Source organism: Chenopodium album, chromosome 9 (assembly GCF_948465745.1).
Source record: "Chenopodium album chromosome 9, dcCheAlbu1.1, whole genome shotgun sequence".
Taxonomy (NCBI): domain Eukaryota; kingdom Viridiplantae; phylum Streptophyta; class Magnoliopsida; order Caryophyllales; family Amaranthaceae; genus Chenopodium; species Chenopodium album.
The window spans coordinates 65916524-65940927 of record NC_137842.1 but is presented as its reverse complement, the minus strand read 5'-3'; the positions used below and the strand labels follow the sequence as shown (position 1 = coordinate 65940927).

Sequence of the window (24404 nt, the reverse complement as noted above, 5' to 3'; positions counted from 1 at the left end):
GGGAAGTAATACAAGTCGTTAACTCATATCATATCGTGCTTTCATTTTAACAACACTTTCTCCCTCCTTCCTTCTTTCTCTCTCCTCCATTTTTCCCTCCTCCCAATAATCAAAACCATAAAACAATGGCAGAAAACTGCCATACCTTAACGCCATGAAAATGACCTCACCTTCTTCAATTCTCTCTTCAATATCTTCTCCCTAAACCCTAGCTCATTCCTCCACATTTTCCCCCAATTTCATTCATGCGATCCAATTCCTTTGATCTTTGTTATCAACCCTAACAATTTTCCCCCAATTTTGCACCAATTTCTAGGTTATTCTTCGTTGAATCATCAATGGAAGCTTTAACAGAGCTTTGCGACTTGATTGCGAAGAATCCGGAGCAATTTAAGGAGAAACTTGGTTGGATTTGTGGTCGTTGTCCTTCATATGAGTCTCCGTCGTCTGGATCGCCGAGAATTTCTCGATCTCAGCTCAATGCTGTTCTTGCCGTCGCTAGGTTTCTCTCGCAGTGCCCTAATCTCCCCGATAATCGTCCTCGAGATGTTGTTGTTGAGTTTCTTCGATCAATTTCGTCGTCATTTCGGCTGTCTTTTTGGCCTCAGTCATTTGGTAATGATTCAATTTCTTCGTTTTACTCTGATTTCTTTCGTTACGTTGTTAATGCCGCTCAATTGTCGGAGGAGTTTGCTGATGATGTTGCCGGATTCTTAGGAGAGATTGTAATTTCTGCTTTTAACAATGCTTATAACAATGATGGTAGTAATTCCGATGATTCGAAGATTTGTAAGGCGTTTTTAATGTCATTGTCGGAGAATTGTCCGCCTGTTTCGCGGTTGGATGCTGAGAAATTGATCAATTTATTGATAGAACATGTGCCTGCTGTTGTTTATCCTAGCTCTCCTAGGGATGTTAATGTTGCATCAGGAACTTCGTCGTTTCAGAGTTCTCCGGCGAGTTTGAATTATTTTCACCCTCATGATAGTCCGAGTCCTATGAATGATCATGGACAGCTCTCCATGTCGTCTGGTGGTGGTTCACGGGTTGTGGTTGATGATGCTGTGAGCACGGCTTCGTCTCGTGTGTCTGAGATGAATGGGGTGAGCAGCATTGTTTCGAATATGGACGGCGAAGGTCTTGTTCGAAGGCAGGTGGCCAATTTTGAGGAAGAGTCTGTAGAGAGTTTAGAGAAGCAGGAGATTTTGTTTAAATTGGTTGGGTTTATCTTGGATAATAAAGTTGAGGTTGATCATAGGCTTTTAGAGCAAGTGCGGTTAGTGGCTAAGAGGCAGCTTCAGTCATCCTCCGCCTTTTTAAAGGTATAATATTTCTAAATTGATGCTTTGTTGCTAGATGCTAGAGCTCAAAGGTATTGTATGTTTCTTGTTAGGAATGAGTGATCAGTAGAGATTATATTGAAGTTAATTCTACTGGAAGTGTTCATCTTGTTAATATAAGTTGGTAAACGAGTTTTTATGATATGTTACCTCATTTCGAGGGCAATGAAAGATTTTCAATCTCATGAACAAAGTAAAAGTGATTGAATAGAATGTTTTGTTGCATTAATATGAACCTTTCCAGATGAACCTCAAGGACGGCTCAGCAAATGTAAACACTTACTATGAAGTGAGACCTTCTTCTTTGACACCCTCAATCCCCCCCTCCCCCCTCTCCATAGTCTTTATGCACGCCTGAATTATTTTGTTTTAACATAGGAGGTTTTACTCACTTGAGTTGATGTACTAATCTTTTTAAGCTGTTGCAAGGAATACCATAACAATCTTACATCTTGCAATTCTTATTGAAGTATTTAATTTGGCATTTTTTTGGTGTCATAAAATAAGTACTTTTGTGTTAACTGGCCCAGTGAAAGGTTATGAACCATCCTTACCAGTCCTAAGTGGGGTACTCATTGGAAGTGTTGGGTTGCTCTTGCTGTTTTGTGTAATTTTGTGGTATGGAATGGTTAATCTGAATTGTTTTTACTTTATTGGCAGTTAAGGAAGAGGGATTGGACAGAAAATGGTCAAACTCTGAAAGCTCGAATAAATGCCAAATTATCTGCTTATCGAGCTGCAGCTAGATTGAAAATTAAATGTCTCACTTCGCTTGATTGTGATGTGAAATCGACAAAGAGGTTGTTGCTTGAGACCCTTGCATTGATGATAGATGGTGCAGAAGCCTGTCTACTTTCTGTTTGGAGGAAGCTCAGACTTTGTGAAGATCATTTCAGCTATTTGCTCTCTGGAGTTGCTCAGATAGCAACAGCTCGTGGTGGACAACTGTTGCGAGTTTTGTTGATTCGTCTTAAACCTTTGGTGCTTACTGCTTGTGCACAGGTAACTCAAATTTCATCAGCTAAATTTAAATCTTTTTCACTGTAGTTTGTAGTGATGTTTATATTCTGGACAGGCAGACACCTGGGGCAGTAGTCAGGGAGCTATGTTCGAGAGTGTCCTCAGAACATGCTGTGAGATTGTTGAATTTGGCTGGAGTAAGGACCGAGCTCCTGTTGACACTTTCATCTTGGGCCTAGCTACCAGTATCCGTGGGAGAAATGACTATGATGAAGAGGTTAGTCGTACTGCATATTTTGAGGCATATGCTTTAGGTGACAAGGGCATAGTTATTCTCTTGCATGACCTAAGTTGTTTTCTTGCATCCAAATGCAGATGCATGTAAAATGTACTGCGGTACTGCCATTCAGGCTATTTATTTAGGATCTTTTACTAGCTGTTTTTTTAATGTTTGTGCCATCATTTTGTTTTTGCTTTTATGACTATGCTGGTTAATGTTAAGCTAACCAGTTTCTAATGCAGCAACATAAATGTTGCAGCTTTTTAATGAATTTTGACTTTGAAATTGAACGGACATTATACTTCTTGGATGTTTGTTTATGCTATTCTATACCCCCTTTAAACTAAGAAAGAGGTAACAGAAAGAATTTCACATCCCTTTTCTTAATTTTAAAGGGGACCTTCCTTTTTTTCTATTTTACTTCCACTTAAAGATGGCACTGCCAGGCCGGCCCTAGGCCCGGCACGAAAAAAGCACGACACAGCACGAGCACGATGTAGGCCCGACATGGCACGTAATTGTGCATGTGGGCCGTGGGCCGCCTTTATTTGAGAGAACCACGATTAGGCACGACATGGTCGGGCCTGGCACAACAAAGCATGCTAAAATCAATGCAATTTTGCTTAGGCACGTAAGCCTGACTCGATCCGGCATGAGGGCCTAGGCTGTGCACGGGCCAACCTTTTGAAAACTTTGGCCCGCTACGCTCGTAACTTGTGTGCCAAGCCATGGACCGGGCCTAACTAACCCCAAAGCACGTGGGTCTGGCATGAGGTACAACCCGGCATGGCCAGATCCATCTTTACTTCCGCTTATGTATAATAGAATAGAAGACCTAGTATTGGAATACTGTTACAGTGATTAAGAATAGAATGCTCTTGTTACATGTATGTTGCCTTATAAAACTTGCATTTGAGGTTTATGTTTGTTGTAAGAAGGACAAACATCTATTTTGATTTTTGACAAAAGAATATCCACCATGTCTTTTGCTCTCTTGGGCATTCAACCAAAATGATGTCTAAGAGGGTTAAACTATGATCACTGATTTTATTAATCCCTTGTGATTGGGAGTACAACAAGCGTGTAAGATAACAAAGATGTTCCAGCTTGTTACAGTCGGACTTAAGGAAACGATTGGTGATCTGTGGTTATGCTATCTAAGGTCTCCCCTCAAGGCTCAAGTATTTGTGTATTGTCTTATTAAGGGCTGTGCTATGATGGCTTGTCGAAGTGAGGAAAAAGATCGCTTTCTCCAAGATTGCCTGTGTAGGACTGAATAGTGAATCAGAAAGAGGAAAAGAGGGATTAACCTACATCTTTCCTTTTAGTACTGGGTGGTTGTTATGATTTGTATGTAGCTTGAATAGGGGTTTGCTTCCTGTAGAAACGTTTTTAGGGTTTTGGCTAGTTATATGTGCTAGATTTCAACTGAAGGATCCATGTTGACAGACTTTGACACCAGTACCTTAAAGGTTAATGTTTCTTCGTTTCAAGAGAAATGCATCAAGAATGTTTAATGATTATTGTAAACTTTTTATCTTCTAGCTCCCTTTTCCTCTTCTTGGCAACTGATTCCTTCCTCAATAGAATAATAATTTTCTTTACACCTACCAACAAGAAGGCTTATATGTTACAGACGGCAAATTAATACTCTACGGTAGATGTCTAAGCAATGCTACTCATTTGGTCACTTCCCTTTATTAATGTTGCTACTCAGTTGCCTGTTCATTCCATATAGGTGATATAGCAAATTTTTGGGGTCAACAAATGATGTTAAGATTAAATTTCTCCGTCTTCGAAAGTTATCAACACTTTCTGTTTTCTTCTTTTTCTTAACCTTTTCACTTTAGTCCATTTTTGGCAAATTTCCTTTACTATGTTACCCCTCTTTCTTTACAATATTTTATCCACCTTTTTCTTACACCTACCCATTTATTTACACTTCTTACATCTTCCACCTTTTTTTTACACTCACTACATCAACACTCTTCTTTAATTACCTTAATTTTTGTGCAAATAGTAAATGTTACTCCCTCTGTTTCATAATTAGAAGCCTATTTTTCTTTATTATGCGAGTAATAAATGTTAGAAATAGGCTTCTAATTATGAAACGGAGGGATTAAGAACTATTAGAAATGGCGGTAGTATATCTTATGGCTGCTGAGGGGTGGTGATTAAGGGGAGTGGGACCAACATTATTGTTTGCTCAGTAGATAGAGGCTGTGTCTTATCTTTGACGAACCTGTTTTTTTACCTCTTACCAATGTATCATGAATATTCTGAAAGTAATACTGACAAATGATGATGGTCGTTTGTGCTATAAATTCACCGTGACTTGTGTATCTTCCTGTGTGGAAAGAGTATAAGACTACTTGTATATGTTGTTGAAGAGCTGTTAGAATCTCTCAATTTTTATTTGTTTAAATTCATGGTGCTTTGTTGTTTTTATGCAGCTACTTTTTATGGTTTAATTTACTATGCTCTTTGTACTGTAACTCCTTTATCCATGTATCCATTCTTGCTTATATAGTTTGACTTGTATTCAGGGCACGAAAGAAAATGCTGCTGTTCCAACAATTCAACTGAATGTTATCCGATTGCTGGCTGACTTAAATGTTTATGTCAAAAAGCCAGAAATAGTTGACATGATATTGCCTTTACTTGTTGAAAGCTTGGAGGAGGGTGAAGCTTCAACTCCTGGCTTATTGCGGCTCCGTGTACGTCAACTAATTTTTTGTCTCAGTTAACCTTATGTTAAATTGCATGGATATATTTCTAATCATCAATATTAATTGCTTATGACTTGTTATTGCTTCAGCTTCTTGATGCTGCTGCTCGATTAGCCAGCTTAGGCTTTGAGAAGTCCTACCGAGAAACTGTTGTTTTGATGACAAGAAGCTATCTGGGTAAATTGTCAAATGTAGGATCTGCAGATAGCAAAACAATGGCACAGGAGGCTACGACAGAGCGTGTTGAGGTATTTTTATAGATGTGATACTTCTAAAGTTTGTCTGGTGAATTATTTAGGTTTTGGCTTGCTCACTGGTTTTCTATTAGACTCTTCCTGCAGCGTTTCTATTAATTGCACAAGGTCTTACAGAAATTAAATTGCGGTCTGACTATCGCCACCGTCTGCTCTCATTATGCTCAGATGTAGGTTTGGCTGCAGAATCTAAAGGTGGAAGGTAATTTAATATATATTTTTTTACTAATTTAAAACCTGGATTGAGTATAGTATCTTTAAATCCTTTTGATAAACCCTATCCCCTAAAATTAATTTTTGGTTCTTAATGGTGGACTAGAACAAGTTGAATGAAGGCTTGAGTGAAAGTTGAGAACAGAATGTGTTAAATGATAGTAGACATTGCATTTGGCTGGGACTATGAGTGTATGTGTATAAATATATGTTTTAAAGGGCTGCAATAATAACTGTTTCCAGGAGTGGAGCCGACTTTCTGGGACCTCTAATGCCTGCTGTTGCAGAAATATGTTTGGATTTTGACCCAATTGCCATTATTGAGCCTTCACTTTTGAAATTGTTTCGCAACTTGTGGTTCTACATTGCTCTGTTTGGACTAGCACCTCCCATTCAAAGAAATCAGGTTCCTTCAAAGTCTGTCTCTACTGGACTGAGTGGTGTTGGAAGCATGAGTACTATACAACTTCAAGCTGTCGATGGACCGTACTTGTGGAATAGTCAATGGGCATCAGCTATTCAGCAAATTGCTCAAGCTACTCCGCCGCTTGTAAGTTGATATACAAACTAGGAGTTATATACAAACTAGGAGTTTGTGCGTATATGCTTTATTTTTTAATAAATATTTCCCTTCGTTGTAATGGGGCTTTGTGTGTTGTGTAAGTCTTCTGTTGTATTTTGGTAGACTTTTAAATTTACACCTTTTGCAAGGGAAGATACCTATTTGTATCCAATTAGTTGATAATTGTTATGGACTCTGATGGATGAGTCTGAGTGTGGAGTGTTTGACGTTTGATTTGGTGCATGTTTTGTTTGACAATTGCATTCTTTGTTATATCGCGTTTTGAAAAACGTGTGTTATTTTTAGTTTGCTGTTATGAGGATCACCTCCTTTGTGCTGATGTGCAATAATTATCACCAGTTCTGGGTTTCCCATAGGCTGGGTTTGAGGAGGTCCATATTCATGCAACCTACCCCTAGCTAACACAAATTGCTAGAAAATGGTTTCATGATGAGCCGACAAAACATTTTCTCCAGTTCTGAATATATATTTGCCTTTTGTTTTGTGGTTTGTTTGTTTTTATGGACCTTGGAGTTGTATGTTTTTTTTAGATAATCATTTGTCTTGAGTTGTGGCTTGGTTTCTGTTCTTTTCCATTGACTTCTTATTTTTATTCATCACCCTTTGGTTTAGACGATGAGGTAAGGTCATGATGTCTTGCTTTATGTTCGGTCCAAATATTTAATTAGTATACTATGTTTGGTTGAATATTTTAGTAGGAGGACAAATGGAAGGAGTCTTCTTTTTAATATTGTTTTATTTTTATTGGAATAGCGAAAATAATTCAGGAAAGGATGAGATGGGGGACTGGGGAGTTGCCTTTTTCTTCCTCATCTGCTTTGATAGGATTTTGTTGATGAAAAGGAGAACTTGATCTCCCTCACATCCATACTACCTAAGCTAAATATCATTTAAACAAAGGGAATTCTATTGAGGTTCTTTGCACCCTTCCCCCCACTGCGAGAACCAAATCGTTCTAAGAAGTTTGTGGTGGACATCTTTTTTTTTTGGACATCTGAAAAAATGCTTCTTAAACTGTCCAACTGTTGAATTTTCAACAATAAATGTGTTGAAAGTTTGGAATTCTGTATGTCTTCTTTCACTGTGAGGTGGAGTAATATACAGTATTAAGATGCATGTGGAGAGTCCTAAGTCTTTCTTTTTATTTTGGAGTTGCTGCAGGTTCCATTTTAAAGGGTCCAAGGTGAAGAAGATACCGTTGTAGAATGTTTCAATGGCAATATGTAGTGTCTGTAGTTAGAAGGGAAGCCTTAGAGTGGAGCAGAATTTGTTACGTAGTATTATCTATTTAGTGTCTTTATAGCTTAGGTGGCTGGGGCTTTTAACAGTTGCTCTACTGTGGAGATGCAAAGCAAGTGGGTCAATTTGTTAATGTGTTTGGTGATATGAGAATGCCTGTCTTTTTTATGTTATGCTCTCTCTTTGTTGCTGATGTATACTTTTTTTATTTTTTATTTTTTATTATATTATTTAGTATAGACAGGGTTGTGTTGTCGGGTGGAAATTACATATTCATCTAGAAATTATTAAATTTTTTTTTTTCAACATGAGCTAAATAAAACTAAATGATTATGTTTTATGTCTAATTCAGGTTGTAAGTTCTGTCAAGTGGCTCGAAGATGAATTTGAACTTAATGCTCTTCACAATCCTGGTAGCCGTCATGGAAGCGGTAATGAAAAGGCTGCTGCGACCCAAAGAAATGCTCTTTCTGCTGCATTAGGGGGACGAGTTGATGCTGGAGCAATGAGTACAATTTCAGGTTCAGTAATATTATTTCATATCTATTTAGTGAATGACAAATTAACAATTTTCAAACATCAAGATCATATAGTTTCCTGTAATCACATTGAATCATTTCTCCTTCAGAAGTCTGAGTACCTCCCCTCCCTTTTTATTATAGTAACGGAGGCAATGATGGAGTGATGGTTCATGGAAATGCCAAACATTCTTATTTTGTGATCACTTATTACGGAACTTTTTGGCTCTAAAACTTTTTCTATAGAATAGACCTTGCTAATATAATAAGTGGTCTGTCTACTACTCTACTTATGTTGCTTGGTAGCTCTCATCTCCCTGTATCTTTTGCCATGAGTCTTCTTCTGTGAAAATGTGACAATCTGAGGTCTTGATGAAGATTTTTTATTTATTTATTTATTTATTTATTTATAACTATTAAATTGCTTTCAGGAGTGAAAGCTACGTATTTGCTTGCTGTGGCATTCTTAGAGATCATACGCTTCAGCAGCAATGGAGGTATTCTTAACGGTGATTCTGAGTTAACGGCTTCTAGAAGCGCCTTCAGTTGTGTGTTTGAATATTTGAAAACACCAAATCTTGCACCTGCTGTTTTTCAGTGTTTGACCGCTACTGTCCACAAGGCATTTGAAACAGCTGTATCATGGCTGGTAATCTTCTTTAATGATTTTCTACAATATTTCGTTTTCCATTTTCTTATTGATTCTCTTTGTTATTCCACTGTCAACATATCTCTGTTGTTGTTGTTCTTGTGTTATAGACTGGTTTTCTGACTTAGTGTTTGCAAGAAATTTGAACAATAAGATTAAAGGAAGGTTGGAAGTTTGATTGAGATTTGAGTCAAAGGTTACAAGATAAGTAATAGCTTGAGGCTATTAGTCTCTAAGAGTAACTTGAAGGTACCAAGCTTAAAAAGTCTAATTCATCAAAATGCATACCTTCTCCTCTTCTCCTTCTTCCCTAAATACTACAAAGAGAGTTGACTACCAAAAAGTAAATCTACTCCTTTTCATTAACATAAGAAATTCAGATTGTCTTTGTTTCTTCTTGTGGCACATGTCTTGCCTAGGTTGTTGTTGCTCTTCTTGGTTGTTGTTGTTCAGCTGCCTCTTGATTCTTCTTGCATAGGTTCGGATAGTAGGTGCTAGAGTGGGCTTGGGCCACTTGGGTCCATTCCATCTTGTATTTTTGTAAATAATCTTACTAGAGTGTGGATTGTAGAATTGGGTGAGATTGATATGTTTTGGACAGTTATTTTATATATCTATTCTTCTTAGTCAATTTATTATTATTTGGATAAAGAATGGACAGTGGAGTAAAAATTAAGAAAAAGGGAATCAGGGATACTTTTCCTGCTTAAACATTCAAGTCTAAATCTTATATTTCAGGAGGAACGAATATCTGATTTTGGTGATAAAGCTGATATTAGAGACTCAACTCTCTCAGTGCATGCTTCCTTTCTTATTAAAGCCATGTCCCAGAGGGAAGAGCATGTCAGGGATATATCTGTTAACCTGCTGGTTCAACTTAGAGACAGGTTTCCACAGGTAATTTTATTTACTCTTATACATCAACTAACCTTGTATAATAAAGGTGATTTTTTTTTTCCTTGTTGAAATTTGATAGTAATAATTTTTGCAGATCCTTTGGAATTCATCATGTATGGATTGGCTACTGTACTCTGTCAATATTGACACATCTTCTTCACTAGTCAATGATCCTGCCTGTACTGCTGCGATCCGATCATTGTTTCAGAGGGTAGTAAGAGAATGGATTATAATATCACTTTCCTATGCTCCATGTACTGCCCAGGGTCTTCTTCAGGTTGGATGTCCTCTTTGTTCTTCTAATATTTATATTAATGTAGTAAGTTTTAACACTGTTAGCAGCCTAATCTTTGGGTCATTATCTGGTGATTTCCCTTTTTACTTTTTTAGGGATTTATACCTCGTATTTTTCAGAAAACTGGTGCTTTTACTTAGCTTTTCAGTCATGTATAAAAGGGAAGTGAAGAAGATAGTCTCAGAAATTATGAAATCTTATTTCAACCTCTGAAGTCCAATCCTGGAAAAAACGTGTGTGTGTTTGGGGGGGGGTAAGGTTTTTTTTCTTCTAATTACTTGTGAGTGAAGTTGAAATTTGAGCTAACTTGGGCAAAAGTTTTAATTTGTACTCCCCCCGTCCAAGAATGTGTGGGCATTGGACTTTTTTCACTATTCATGTTTTAGCTTGATTTTTTGGGACGGAGGGAGTATGAATTAGGGATCACTTTACAACAAAGAAAGGAGTAATTATATAGAAAGTCCGACTAGACATTTGGTTTGGTCCATATCACTAAAAGATGAAACAATTCCCTCTAAAATTAGTGCCCCTTTTAACTATGTCAAAATTGGACAACATTTTGTTTAAAATTTTTTTTTTTCCAGCTAATAAACTTATGAAATTCTGCTGGTTTCCTGGACATCTAATTTCCACCTATCCTCCACCCTTACTAAGGGAAAAATTATGCCAGCCCTAAGAGAAAAAAAGGCAAACTGTGGATTTGTGGAGGTTTTTATGTTGTTAGACATCGTTGGACTGTCTTGCCATTTGAAACTCAACCTTGGGTACAATCGACTACAGTATATGTTTTCAATACCTTTATCCTTCTCATGAGGCTTTGGCTTTGTATGGTTAGGTGACCCTACAGTTGCAACAATGCTGTTACAATATAAAAGAACTGTTGTGGTGATATTGCTAGAGATAATATCTTAATTAATCTAAAATTTTTGCTCTTCTTGTCCTTGTAGCTTAAACCTTTTGTATATCTTTGCACAGGCAATGAGGCAAACATATGCATTATTGAATTGGTTAATCCTTCTTTTTCAGTTTTTCTGAATGCTCTAAGCCTGTTGTATCTTTTAGCGCTGTGTTATTTTTCTGCTGTAGGTCAAGAGGGATTCAAGTCTGTATAATACATCTTTGCTGACTCTTTTGTATCTGCTGAAAGGTCTTAATTCCAGATGACCATTTGTTAAATTATTTCATAAATTTACAGGAAAAGCTTTGCAAACCAAATTCAACTGAGAGAGCACAGCCTACTACGGATGTTGTTTCCTTATTAACCGAGATACGCATAGGCACTGGTAAAAACAACTGTTGGACTGGTGCAAGAACTGCAAATATTCCAGCAGTCATGGCTGCTGCAGCTGCAGCTTCTGGGGAAAATTTCATCTTGACAGAAGCCATTAGCCTGGAGGTGCTTAGTACTGGGGTTACCAGTGCTGCTGTGAAGTCCAAATTTGCTGGAGAAATTGCTGGAATGAGAAGACTGTATAATAGCATTGGTGGATTTCAATCCGGTGCACAAACAGGCTTTGGTATAGGTTTTGGACTTCAAAGGTTGCGATCCAGTGTTTCTTCTCAGCCATCAGCTGAGAATGATTCCTTCAATGAAATCCTGCTCCAAAAGTTTGTGCATCTGCTTCAACAATTTGTGAACATTGCAGAGAAAGGTGGAACAGTGGACAAAACAGCATTTCGTGAAGCATGTTCACAAGCAACTGCTTTGCTCCTCTCAAATTTGGTATGCTTGATACAGTTATCATTTTGAGATGTTACTGATTCTTTATGTACTTAATTAGTCCTCATTCTTCATATATTGTGGGTCATCTCTTCAGGTTTCTGATTCAAAAACAAGTGCAGAGTACTTCTCGCAACTATTACGACTTCTATGCTGGTGTCCAGCCTACATTTGCACCCCTGATGCTATGGAAACTGCAGTTTTTGTGTGGACATGGTTGGTTTCAGCTGCGCCACAGTTAGGCTGTTTAGTCCTTGCAGAACTTGTGGATGCATGGTTATGGACAATTGATACAAAAAGAGGCCTTTTTGCATCTGATGCCAAGTGTTCTGGGCCGTCTGCTAGATTGCGACCTCACCTTTCTGCAGGAGAGCCAGAAGCTTCACCTGAAAAAGATCCTGTGGAACAAATAATGGCTCATAGACTATGGCTTGGATTTTTAATTGATCGATTTGAGGTTGGAGTTTTTGCTTGACTTTGAAGTTTTTTTCTTTTTTTTTTTTTTTTGGGCATTTTAAAACTGCTTTATAGCTTTTCCCTGCACAAAGCGTATACTGTTTGTGTCTTGCAGTGTAACAATTGTTGCACACATTGGTACCTGTATTATTTTTTGTTGTGGCCGACCTTTGAAAACCTAGTGTTTTCTCCTGCGTATTACTTAGCAATGCCATTCAGCAGAAGATTCTGCAGCTTGGTCTGTACTGCCTATATCAGTTTGATAAAGTTGGAAACTCACAAATTTTCTTTGATGCTTTATGAATCATGTAGGTAGTTAGACATAATAGTGTCGAACAGATGCTTCTCTTTGGTAGGATGTTTCAAGGAACTACCAAACTTCCCTGGAGGTTTTCACGGCATCCTGTTGCTACGGGTACATTTTTCACTCTAATGCTTCTTGGGCTAAAGTATTGCTCTTGCCAATCACAAGGTAATTTGCAGAACTTCAGAACAGGCCTTCAGCTGCTGGAAGATCGGATATATAGGTGATTTCCTTTCAGTGAATTTTCTCTTATGGTATTACTGAGGACAATTGTCTAAATTCCAGTTGATGTATTTGGCTGTTTGAAAAGAAACACCTGGCACAAAGCAATCTTACTTCATACTTTTGTCTTGTCGGCCCCAGCATTAATTTTTTTCTTTTATAATGTTTCTATGGTCTAGAAATTTCCAAAGGATCTACATTTAGTCATGTGTTTTTACTGATTCTTGCACATCCCTGATATTTTTGAAACTATGCCTTAGTTACTACTCATAATGCCCGAAGTCATTAGATTCCTAGTGGAATAATTCTTGAAAGGAAAATGAAATGTCATGATGTGCCCAAAACTTCAGAAGGTAATTTAGGCAATAATCATCATTTCATTTCTACGGTTAACAAGTCTTAAATGCATAACAAAAAGGGTAAAAATATGCGCGGGGGGGGGGGGGGGGGGGTGGCTTTTTCTTAAATGTCTTAATATTGATGGTTGTTTGGTACAAATGTTTGGAGTGCTTATATTGGAAGAATTTAGGTCAGGGTATTTGCAGGTGTAGTCATTGAGTATCATCTTTATTGCTTCTATATATGAGATTTCAGTTTGCTTACAATAAGCTTTCTTCATTTGCAACAGAAATCATTCTTAAACTTGAGAACATTTATGTGCAGGGCTTGTTTGGGATGGTTTTCTTATGAGCCAGAATGGTACGACACGAAAAGTAAAAATTTTGCTCAAAGTGAGGCACAATCTGTTACTTCATTCGCCCAATTTCTTCTGAATGAACGAATGGATAGTGTTCCATTAGATCCAAAAGGACAGGCACGTGAAAATGGGGGCTCTTTGGGTGAGGTGGTATGATTGCTGTTCTTAGCATATATTTCTCTTGAAAGCTACTTATTTGTGCTACATAATGTACATCATTGTGTATCTCATGTAATGTGAAATCTCTCTCTTTTTTTTTAATTCCTTGCAGAGGGATCATTTTCATCCTGTTTGGGGTAGCCTGGAAAACTACGTTGTTGGTAGAGAAAAACGGAAGCATTTACTTCTTATGTTGTGCCAGCATGAAGCTGACAGACTTGAAGTTTGGGCGCAACCCACTAATTCAAAGTATTTTTTTCTTTTCTTAAGTTGTTCCTTTTTGTTTGTATGTTGCTTACTATCTTGGTAGTTGAAGATCTGTTATTGCTTTCTAAAATTGTTTTCTGTTGGTTTCATATGCATTTTTTAGGGATTACACAACCCGGCCTAAAATTAGCTCTGAAAAATGGGTTGAGTATGCCCGGACTGCATTTTCAGTGGATCCTCGAATTGCTTTGTCACTAGCGTCACGGTTCCCTGCAAATCTTTCTTTGAAAGCTGAGATAAGTCAGCTGGTTCAGGTTTGTTCTTATTTATTTACTCATGGTTATTGCTCTGGATTTGAACTGATTTGGAGCCTTTGTCTTGCTAGTTGAGCAACATCTATATTTGGGTTACAGCATGGTCTAAGCATATTGAATGGTGGCTGCTTGATTGCTTTAGAAAGTGTTATAGCTGTATTGGTGGTTTCTGTGTAATGTACTTCCTCCGTTTTTCTTTAATTGCACCATTTGTGTTGGGCATGGGATTTAAGAATAAGGGTAAAGATGGAGTATGTCAAAAGTGCCCATGTGAAAAAAGACAGTTGAGAGATAAAAGGTGGGGTAATATTGGTTGTTATCACGTGTGAAAAAGGGCAGGTAAGGAATTTTGTGTTTGAACGCAATCAAAAAGTGAAAAAACATTCCATATAGGGAATTGGTGCAATTAATATGCAACTTCCTAAAAAGGAATTTGGTGCAATTAAAAAAAAAAAAAAAAAAAAAAAAAAAAAAAAAAAAAGAGGAAGTAAAAGTTTTTGGCTCATGAGGCTTGACTTTGGCATCTGTCCTTTCAGTTGGTTTGGCCTTTATTGGCTTGTAGACATATATGCTTTACAATCTATTGCAATTCAATGACAAGCTAAATGCCAAATGGGCATATGGTGTTATGGAATGGAAATTGTGTCACATATTGGCTGACTACAAAAATTATTGGTTTTCTAAGTTCCAGCAGATCTGTGCTTCTAGTTCTATTTTACAAACACACACACATTATGCCTTTTCATTTTCAATGTTATATCTTCAATGAGATTATACGTCAGTCTGAGTTCTAGATTTCGCCAAACACAGGATCCTCGTCGTGGGCTGTGTTTTTGGTTTTGTTTTGATAAGATGAGGTAAGTGAGGTCCCGTTTGGCATGCAATGGAATTGCTAAGGCAACTGTGATGTCTATGCACTGTATGGTAAAATTATAACCATTGGCTCTATGGTCTTGAGCTTTTGAGTCAATGATCGTGGTTTAAATTCTTTTGCTGTATCAAAAAAATGTTTGAACATGCTGATTGGTATCATTTTCAATTTTCCATCCCATATTTATTTGCATGATTTCCAATTTTGAATAGCATTTCCTCTGTTTCAAAAAAATAAAATAAAATAAGAATTGCAACATTTTTATTAAAAATGTGAGCTTTTTGGATAAAGAGTTGCAATTTTTATGAAACGGAGGAAGTGCTTATGAAGTTGCTCATTCCGTTTATTGTTTCTCTCTATCCACTTTCTTCTATCCTGATTATCTCACATTTCCCTCATACTTTTCTTTCAACTGACTTCCAAAGATAATTAAGTATTCTTATTATTTATGCCAAAGTGAACTATGCATTATATGATTTATATCAACAGAATCATGATCTTTTTATTATTTTATATTTAACTGTAAAACCAAAGTTGTTTTCTTGGATACCTGCTTTAATCATGCAGTAGTAGGTGTTTTTTTTTTTTTTTTTTTTTTTTTTTTTTGTTTTCCTCTGTCTCTTTGTTTCCATTTATGAGCTTTTTGAGCTTGTTATTCATTGATTGTTGTGTATTCTGTTTCAGGCACATATATTGGAGCTCCGATGTATACCTGAAGCACTTTCATACTTTGTTACCCCAAAGGCAGTCGATGACAATTCGATGTTGCTGCAACAATTGCCTCATTGGGCTGCTTGCTCAGTAACAAAAGCTCTTGACTTCTTAACCCCTGCATATAAGGGTCATCCACGTGTGATGGCCTATGTGCTTAGGGTTTTAGAATCTTATCCTCCTCAATGTGTGACATTTTTCATGCCTCAGCTAGTGCAGGCTCTCCGTTATGATGAGGGGGTGAGTTTCCTGCTCACCTTTGTGCTGTCATACCCTCCACGTAAAATTGATTACTACCTGAGTAAATGTGGCCTTTTTATATCTAGTGCTCAACTATAATGTAGCTGTAAGTTCTATGGGACTTGGATTATTTGCTGCTGTGGGGTTTGGTCTTAAGACATATTAAAGCGTCGGTTGTCCGCTATAAATCATATCTACACAAAACCACTTCATGGACTATTTTTAAATGAGCTACAACAACAACAATAACAAAGTCATAGCCTTATTTCCAATACGATGGGTTCGGCTGCATAGATCTATAATTAATCACTCAGGATTATCCTCAAAGATCCTTGTTCTCCATTCAGTTTTGTGTAGTGCTACACTCTCCTGCTAACCTACTTTCATTGTCATTTTTAATTGATTGGATAGAGGAAGTTAACAGTAAATATTGCATTACTGGTGTCCACTTACATGCCTTCTTTGCTTTATAGATTGTAGATCATAACTCGTAATAGCAACTCCAATGGTTGTAGGTAGGATTTGCTTGCAATATTAAATAATCCCTAGCTACTGCTTGACCATTGGAGCTAAATAATGCAATTAGCTTGGCCAAGCCTTTGCCAAGCTAATTGCTTGGAAAAAAAAAACTTGCCATTTTTTTTTTTTTTTTTGGAAATGACATATAAAAACTTAATTAAGGAAGTGGGGTTCATTTAAGTACTAAGCTAACTGATAGCCATTAAAGATCAAAGTAGCTAAAATGATAATTAGCTTTAAAACTTATGGGCAAGCTAATTGTCCATATAGCTTGCCATTGGAGTTGCTCTAAAGTTTAAACTGGATTCTTTTTTTTTTTTTTTTAAATGTTCTGATCTGGAATTTATAGCTAAACTTTTGATTAAATTACGGCTTTGAATGATAATCTGTCCAGACTCTTTGTGTTGCATCTCTTTGGATAATTGTGTGGCAAAGTTTTTCTGTTGGGTTTGATTTTGTTATACCTTCTGTATTTCAGCCATAAGTTTCCTAACTGTGGTGAAATAGCTTGGTTATACCTTTAATTCATTTGCTTAATATGTGTCTTTATTTATTGATTAACTATTTAAAAATTATGCCTTGTAGAGGTTAGTTGAAGGATACTTGCTCAGAGCTGCTCAACGAAGTGATATTTTTGCTCACATCCTCATATGGCATTTACAGGTACTGGAAGTTGGGGTATATGTGCCTGCTATAAACTTTGTACTTATTCTCTCCTATTATGAACACTAACTTTGTTTATGATGTTCTTTTAACTAACTGAAGTATGCAATAATGTAGGGTGAGACATGTGAACCAGAAGGGGGTAAAGAGGCTGACAGTCAGAAGGTTTTCTGCTTTCTTCACCTTCTTTTTTCCATCATTTTGTGATCTATAATCTTATGTATAGGCCTTGATTCATATCAATATGCGGAGTATGTGTTAGTGTGTTTCGTACTGTATACTAACGTTGGATAGGGTTTTTTTCTGATCCTCTTTTCAAATACCTTATTACTTTCTCAGTACCAACCACCAAGTATCAAGTGTTAGGCGTGTAGCCCTTTGACTATAGATATAGATTGCTTGATGCCCAAATTTTTTGTAAGGTTTAGGCCTTGTTTAGTTCACCTTAAAAAGTAATTATTTATTATTCAGTATAAATTAGTTTGAATCAGAAAAAATAAGTTAATCATTATATATAAGGTTTAGTCAGTTAAGTTCAGTATTAATTTGTAATCATTAGTTACGTTAGGTGTAGAGAGAGGTAGAGAGGTTACATTAGTTGCATCATTTTGGTTTTTACGGACTCCTAGTCAATTTTTGGAGTAGATAGAGGTAGAGAGAAAAAGATATATGGGGCCAGGTGATACGAGAGGGATTGAGAGAATTAATTAGTTAATAAGGAAAGTGATGCATCTAAATTGAAACTTCCTTATTTAGAAAGTGATGTTTCTAAAAAGAAACGGAGGAAGTATTTATATTGATAACTTAGTTTTATTGGCTATGATGCTTCTTCATTGAGTGGAAAAATGTGTTCATTGCTTAGGTATTCAACTCTTTGTCGCTTCCCTTTTTGATGCATTGTTTTTCACATGTAGATACTAGATACAATCTTTGTCTTGCTTGTTTCTATCATTTGAACATGTATTTCTTCTTCTTAAATGGAAAATCATGTTCCCGTCATTGATTTTACAGCTTTCATTTAATCATTCATTTTTTATTCGAAAGCATAGAGGTCTGATTAATTGGAGTTTAATTTTCTGATGGTTGCTAAGTTCAAGCTGACACATGTTTTGTCCTCTCGGCAGAATAGTGCATTTCTGGCCCTACTGCCACAAGTCAGGGAGAGAATTGTTGATAGTTTCAGCCCAAAAGCCCTAGATATTTTTAAGAGAGAATTCGATTTCTTTGATAAAGTCACATCTATATCTGGTAAACTCTTTCCACTTCCAAAGGAGGAGCGTCGAGCTGGTATACGAAGGTACTTAGTGCATTGGCATTGATAAATTTGTGTTGGTAATCGTTGTCTGTTTGATAATTGTTCTGTATTCTTGTAACAGGGAACTAGAATTAATTGAGATGCAGGGAGATGACCTCTACCTGCCTACTGCTCCCAACAAGCTTGTTAGGGGCATTCAGGTTGACAGTGGTATACCTTTGCAGTCAGCAGCAAAGGTACCTATCATGATCACATTTAATGTGGTAGATAGAGAAGGGAGTCCAAATGACGTGAAGCCTCAAGCTTGTATTTTTAAGGTATGCTACCATTTTGTGGTTATCTTGGCTATTGGTTGGGTCCTGTTACCTTTTCTTTCCTATATACGAGCTGAATTAGTCATCTAGATGAGTTTGAATACTTCCTGTCATTAGAAGATGGAACATGTGGATTTTTGAAATGAGCTGTGTAATTATTGGTAAAAGAGCTTGTCACAAGAGCATTTGAGATCTTTTGGAATAATACATCAAGAAGTTGAGCCTGCCAAAAAAAGTAAGAATCATTCGTGTTCTCCAAAGGATCGTGGAAATATCATGGTTGCTGAATACGGTATATATTTAGTCATTAGATGTACCGTGCAGAAAACTTACAGTTTCCACCTGGTCTGATTATCTGAATTAGTAAATATAAAGTTTCCCAATAAAATAGTTCAAACGCTCATTTGCTAGTTTACATTTTTAGCTGTACAACATCAAAATTTACTATACTACTGATTTTTTTTTTTTTTTTTTTTTTTTTTTTTGCAGTAGTTTGGTATTAAAGTAAAGTCGGACTGTTAATGTGCCCAGACATTTGCAATTCAGTCATTCTTGATTATGATTGCTGTAGCTATTTTGTTCTTCCTGTATGTAGATTGGACTTTTGTGATAAATTTGTAAAATGGGCATTTTGTTTTAGGTTGGGGATGATTGCCGGCAAGATGTTCTTGCTTTACAAGTGATTGCTCTTCTTAAAGACATTTTCCTGGCAGCTGGACTGAATCTTTATCTTTTCCCCTATGGAGTTCTCCCAACTGGTCCTGAGAGAGGAATAATAGAGGTAAACTTGTCAGCACTTGTGCTTTACATTACTATATGGATTCCCATATAGTAGTTGGCATTTATTTTGAGGCAAAAATATTGCTGTTACAATGTTGGCTTAAGTATCTTTTATTTTAATTTATATAGATTTGACTGGTATAGATCTGTTCTTTCAATACATAGTCTTATACTTTCTAGGACTTTCTTGAGTTATTATATCGATTTGCTTGTTAAAACTATAATTGCAATTCGCAATCCTCGCAGGTTGTGCCTAATACGCGGAGTAGAAGCCAGATGGGTGAGATCAATGATGGTGGCTTGTATGAGATATTTCAGCAAGATTATGGGCCAGTTGGATCTCCCAGCTTTGAGGCTGCTCGGGAGAACTTCCTTGTTAGCAGTGCTGGCTATGCTGTAGCTAGTCTTCTACTTCAACCCAAAGATAGGCATAATGGGAACCTACTTTTTGACAGGTGAGTTCACTGGGCTTGATTAATAGTAGTTGTTTTTACTGTCCAACATGTCTTCACATATTCCTATATCACCTTTGTTCTGAAGTAATGATCTGCTTCCTCATTTATTGTTTATTGTTTGACTGAGGCCTTCTGGTTACATTTAAGGTAATTCCCTTAAATTTATTGCCTTGTTGGCTTGAGCTGGTTAAAAGTATTCTACTTTTCAGATATTTGGACATCTTAAATATTATGGAGTAAATTATGTTTTGAGAACTAAGAACTAGTCCGAACTCTCGTACTCTTTCAAATAGGGTATATTCATTATGGAAAATGATATTGATTGCTGTTGAGATTAGTTGAATTTTATCTTGCAAGTATTCTACAAAATCATGCTACTATTGTGATGACTAGTTTTGCTCGGATATATGCCTATTGTGTATCATAAGAAGCAATATTAATGCTAAATTCCGTTTTTGCTTTTACAGTGCTGGAAGGCTTGTTCACATTGATTTTGGTTTCATCCTTGAAACATCTCCTGGAGGGAACATGCGCTTCGAGAGTGCTCATTTTAAGCTTAGTCATGAGATGACTCAACTGCTTGATCCTTCTGGGACTATGAGAAGTGAAACTTGGCATACTTTTGTGGGGTAAGAAAACAGAATTTTCCTAATTGAATTTATCATCTGAACATTACCAACCTTGTATTGTTTTTGTTACAGATTGTGTGTTAAGGGCTATCTAGCTGCTCGTCGCCATATGGATGGGATTATAAGCACTGTAGCTATGATGGCGGACAGTGGATTACCTTGTTTCAGCAGGGGTGAGCCCATTGGAAATCTACGGAAGAGATTTCATCCTGAGATGAGTGAACGTGAAGCAGCCAATTTCATGATCCGTGTATGTACCGATGCGTATAACAAGTGGACAACTGCAGGCTATGATCTGATACAATATTTGCAGCAGGGTATAGAAAAGTAGTACTCCCACTGTATATTAAAGGTAAAAGGTGTATATTATTTATTTGAGGCATTGTCACCTAATGTGGCATAGCTGCAATTTTTTTTCGAGGTATTGTAATGTGAGAATAGGGATTTGTTTAATTAGCAAATATAGAAGTTTTTAGTGTGAGGTTCCTGTGGTTGTATGTAAAGGGATAGCATAATTTTGCAAATATCAATGAAAATGCACATTATTTTGTGTAACATGACTTTCCTATTTTCTTCACTTCAAATAATTTGTCACAAGAGCTGTGATTTTGGCTCCTTTACAATTTTGTTAGTTTTGTCTTTACCGTGTTTTTTTTTTTTTTTTTTTTTTTTTTTGAGCTCATATATGATCCTCTAACTTTGCTATTGACGTCGTTGGTAAGGGAATGTGTTTCGGTCTCATTAGTAGAGTTGTTACAATGATACACTTCATGACTTCATGTTATTGCCCCTAACCACATTGACATAACACCATCTCATGTCTTCTCCGCGGTTTTGTTTTAAATTATGCTTACGTACTTGATAACGGTCGTGTCAAAGGCAAGCCCCATCGCCCCAAACTCTGGCTCACACACACTACGTCGTCGGTTTGTGTTTATCCGCATTCAACCAAATCAAGGATCACTGTTACCACAGTAACACAACGTCACAACTAAAGATGAGGCCCTCATCATTTGCACCACAAAATAAACCTAAATCATTAAATCCTTAACTTCATATTCAAAGAATACAACTATAACCACATAACATGCTTTAGAAAATGACTACTCAAAAATACACATAATTTTCACACTTTTTCTTTATGAACTTGTCTATTTTCTCTTGTTCTTCCCTCGTGGCAAGACTTTTTTTAAGTTTTTTGTCATCAAAATAATAACTTTTTTAAAAGCCCAAATAAATTGGGATGTCCTTATTATCTTCAACTTTGGCCTGCCATATCTTTCCCTAATTAGTGGTGGGCCCATAATATCGAGATAGTGAAGTGAAGTGTGTTGGTTGATAGTGATTGAAAATGTAGTACTACTTGTGAATAACGTTACGTGAATTATTTTGGTGTTAAAATTTGTAATCTCAATTGAAAATTACTCCAACGCATGCGAATGCGATCTCCTATGTACATGTGGTGTAACGGTAACCTTGTTATTATTTTCATATGTCCCTTCTTATATGGAACTTTTTGATCCCACCACTATTGTTGGTTTGAATTGAATTGAATTGGAAAGGAATTGTTGTTTTTGTTTTGTGAACCATGATTTGGAAGAGGAATTCCGTAAATTTCATGGTATATCCAGAGGTATTTAAAAGAAAACACGTCAAATGGTGTACAAAATGACATATTAGATGCCATATGAAAATTGAAAGTTCTTAAACAATGTTGGTGAACAATTGCGACAAGTTACTAAAATGGTAGAACTGCAAAATAATGTTGGTTGAAAGTAATGTATTCTAATGTTTCGTCAAAGTGGTTAGCAATAAGTTCCACTTGAACAAACAATCTGAGTCGAGTTAAGGTTGATAGTTCGAGCTATCACAAGCTTTTATAAATTTTGTTCGAATTTGGCTAGTTAAAATTTTGGCTTCTTCGAACTTAGTTTATGAACGTGCTCATTATCATTTATAGTGGTGGACTGGTGGTGTACATTAATCAAATGATTTTATCGATCAAATGATTTTATTAAGTTGAACAACTCACGCTAATACATAATTTTTTATGCATCAATCCAAGTTGGAAGATACCTAGTAGGCTCTTAAATTGAAATCTTTCGATTCTAATTGTTTTTAATAATAATAATAATAATAATAATAATAATTTTCTATAATAATAATAATAATAATAATAATAATAATAAATTGTATCCGGCTCCCCACCAATTTCTTGTAAATTGATTAACTTTGTAGGTTTTTTGAAATTTAATAATAATAATAATAATAATAATAATAATAATAATAATAATAATAATAATAATATGACTTTATGAGTAATGATGACATAGTATGAGACCAAAAATAAATAAATGATTGAATAATAAATAAATAAATTGGAAATGAAAATTAAAAAAAAAAATAAAAAAAAATTGAGGGGGAAGCCCCATGTGCAAATCAGCAAATGTGCAATGTGCACACACCGACTACTACGGAGTACATGGCTACACCAAAACGCATCGCTCCGATGGTGATATGAGCAAATGGAGTCAATTCATGATGCCAATTTCATCCTCAATTATTGGAGTTGTTTACTTTAAAATTGCTCCTATTTTTGTCATCTATCAACTACCATTATTCTATATATTTAACCACAATATCATTATTGCATCAGTGAATCTTCTTGGCTCATGCAGTCAGACTTCACAGCTGGCTACACCCATCATCCTTCACTTCAGTCTTCCTTGCCAAAACAAATCAACGAGTAAACGGTCAAAACTTGGAATATTATATAATACTCCATCCGTTTTCAATCAGTAATATCTCCTATAATTATATATTTATGAGAAGTTATAAAAAGTTAAAATTTGGAATATATATAATGGAATGAATTTAACAAGTTTAACTATAGTAATATACTAGGTTAAATTCCGTGCAATGCACGGTTGTAAAATATTTTTGACTATTTTATTATAAATTTTTTAATATAATGACTTGAGTATTAAAAAATATAGAGTATATTAAAAATAAAAGCATGCAAGAGAAAATATTTTAAAAACATGTAATAGTTATAAACATATAATGGATAGTTTAATCTTTTAGGAAAAGATTTATATTTTATAGTATAAAACAAACACAATTATGTCATAATTTATTTTTTCCTTAAGTAACAACAATTTATTTAGAAGGTACTTTTGGCGGGAAATTTTTTGATAATACGTTGACAAGTGTGTCTTAAGATTCGCTTTTAGTAGTATGTTTTTTGAAATTTAATAATAATAATAATAATAATAATAATAATAATAATAATAATAATAATAATAATATGACTTTATGAGTAATGATGACATAGTATGAGACCAAAAATAAATAAATGATTGAATAATAAATAAATAAATTGGAAATGAAAATTAAAAAAAAAAATAAAAAAAAATTGAGGGGGAAGCCCCATGTGCAAATCAGCAAATGTGCAATGTGCACACACCGACTACTACGGAGTACATGGCTACACCAAAACGCATCGCTCCGATGGTGATATGAGCAAATGGAGTCAATTCATGATGCCAATTTCATCCTCAATTATTGGAGTTGTTTACTTTAAAATTGCTCCTATTTTTGTCATCTATCAACTACCATTATTCTATATATTTAACCACAATATCATTATTGCATCAGTGAATCTTCTTGGCTCATGCAGTCAGACTTCACAGCTGGCTACACCCATCATCCTTCACTTCAGTCTTCCTTGCCAAAACAAATCAACGAGTAAACGGTCAAAACTTGGAATATTATATAATACTCCATCCGTTTTCAATCAGTAATATCTCCTATAATTATATATTTATGAGAAGTTATAAAAAGTTAAAATTTGGAATATATATAATGGAATGAATTTAACAAGTTTAACTATAGTAATATACTAGGTTAAATTCCGTGCAATGCACGGTTG

At 35.9% G+C, this 24404-nt stretch overlaps 2 protein-coding genes across 3 annotated transcripts in view; one reads left to right on the top strand and one right to left on the bottom strand.

The window, feature by feature from the left end:
• LOC145558828 (uncharacterized) overlaps window positions 1-24404 on the bottom strand; it is a 159220-nt gene that overhangs the window by 129572 nt on the left and 5244 nt on the right. The gene's annotated exons all lie outside the window — the stretch shown is intronic.
• LOC145558827 (phosphatidylinositol 4-kinase alpha 1-like) lies at window positions 30-21028 on the top strand. Of its 2 annotated transcripts, none has more exons than XM_081620168.1 (26): window positions 30-1322; window positions 2001-2342; window positions 2416-2577; window positions 5127-5297; window positions 5399-5557; window positions 5638-5765; window positions 6020-6326; window positions 7951-8119; window positions 8548-8765; window positions 9504-9662; window positions 9757-9939; window positions 11153-11680; window positions 11775-12134; window positions 12446-12660; window positions 13323-13503; window positions 13628-13764; window positions 13886-14036; window positions 15592-15858; window positions 16963-17040; window positions 17158-17205; window positions 18165-18337; window positions 18417-18612; window positions 19250-19390; window positions 19636-19844; window positions 20312-20473; window positions 20546-21028. In XM_081620168.1, exons 1-26 carry the CDS (start codon window positions 339-341, stop codon window positions 20802-20804), a joined length of 6087 nt encoding a protein of 2028 aa, XP_081476294.1. In that variant the 5' UTR covers window positions 30-338; the 3' UTR covers window positions 20805-21028. The 2 variants fall into 2 exon arrangements, with proteins under 2 accessions (XP_081476294.1, XP_081476293.1); XM_081620167.1 differs by having other exon boundaries at window positions 13323-13506.

Excerpts from the sequence above, each read along its gene's own strand:
- LOC145558827 (XM_081620167.1), top strand. The coding sequence starts at position 339 with ATGGAAGCTTTAACAGAGCTTTGCGACTTGATTGCGAAGAATCCGGAG. Across the intron at positions 8,766-9,503 it reads AAACAGCTGTATCATGGCTG|GAGGAACGAATATCTGATTT; the intron begins GTAATCTTCTTT and ends CTTATATTTCAG. Across the intron at positions 13,765-13,885 it reads GCGCAACCCACTAATTCAAA|GGATTACACAACCCGGCCTA; the intron begins GTATTTTTTTCT and ends TGCATTTTTTAG.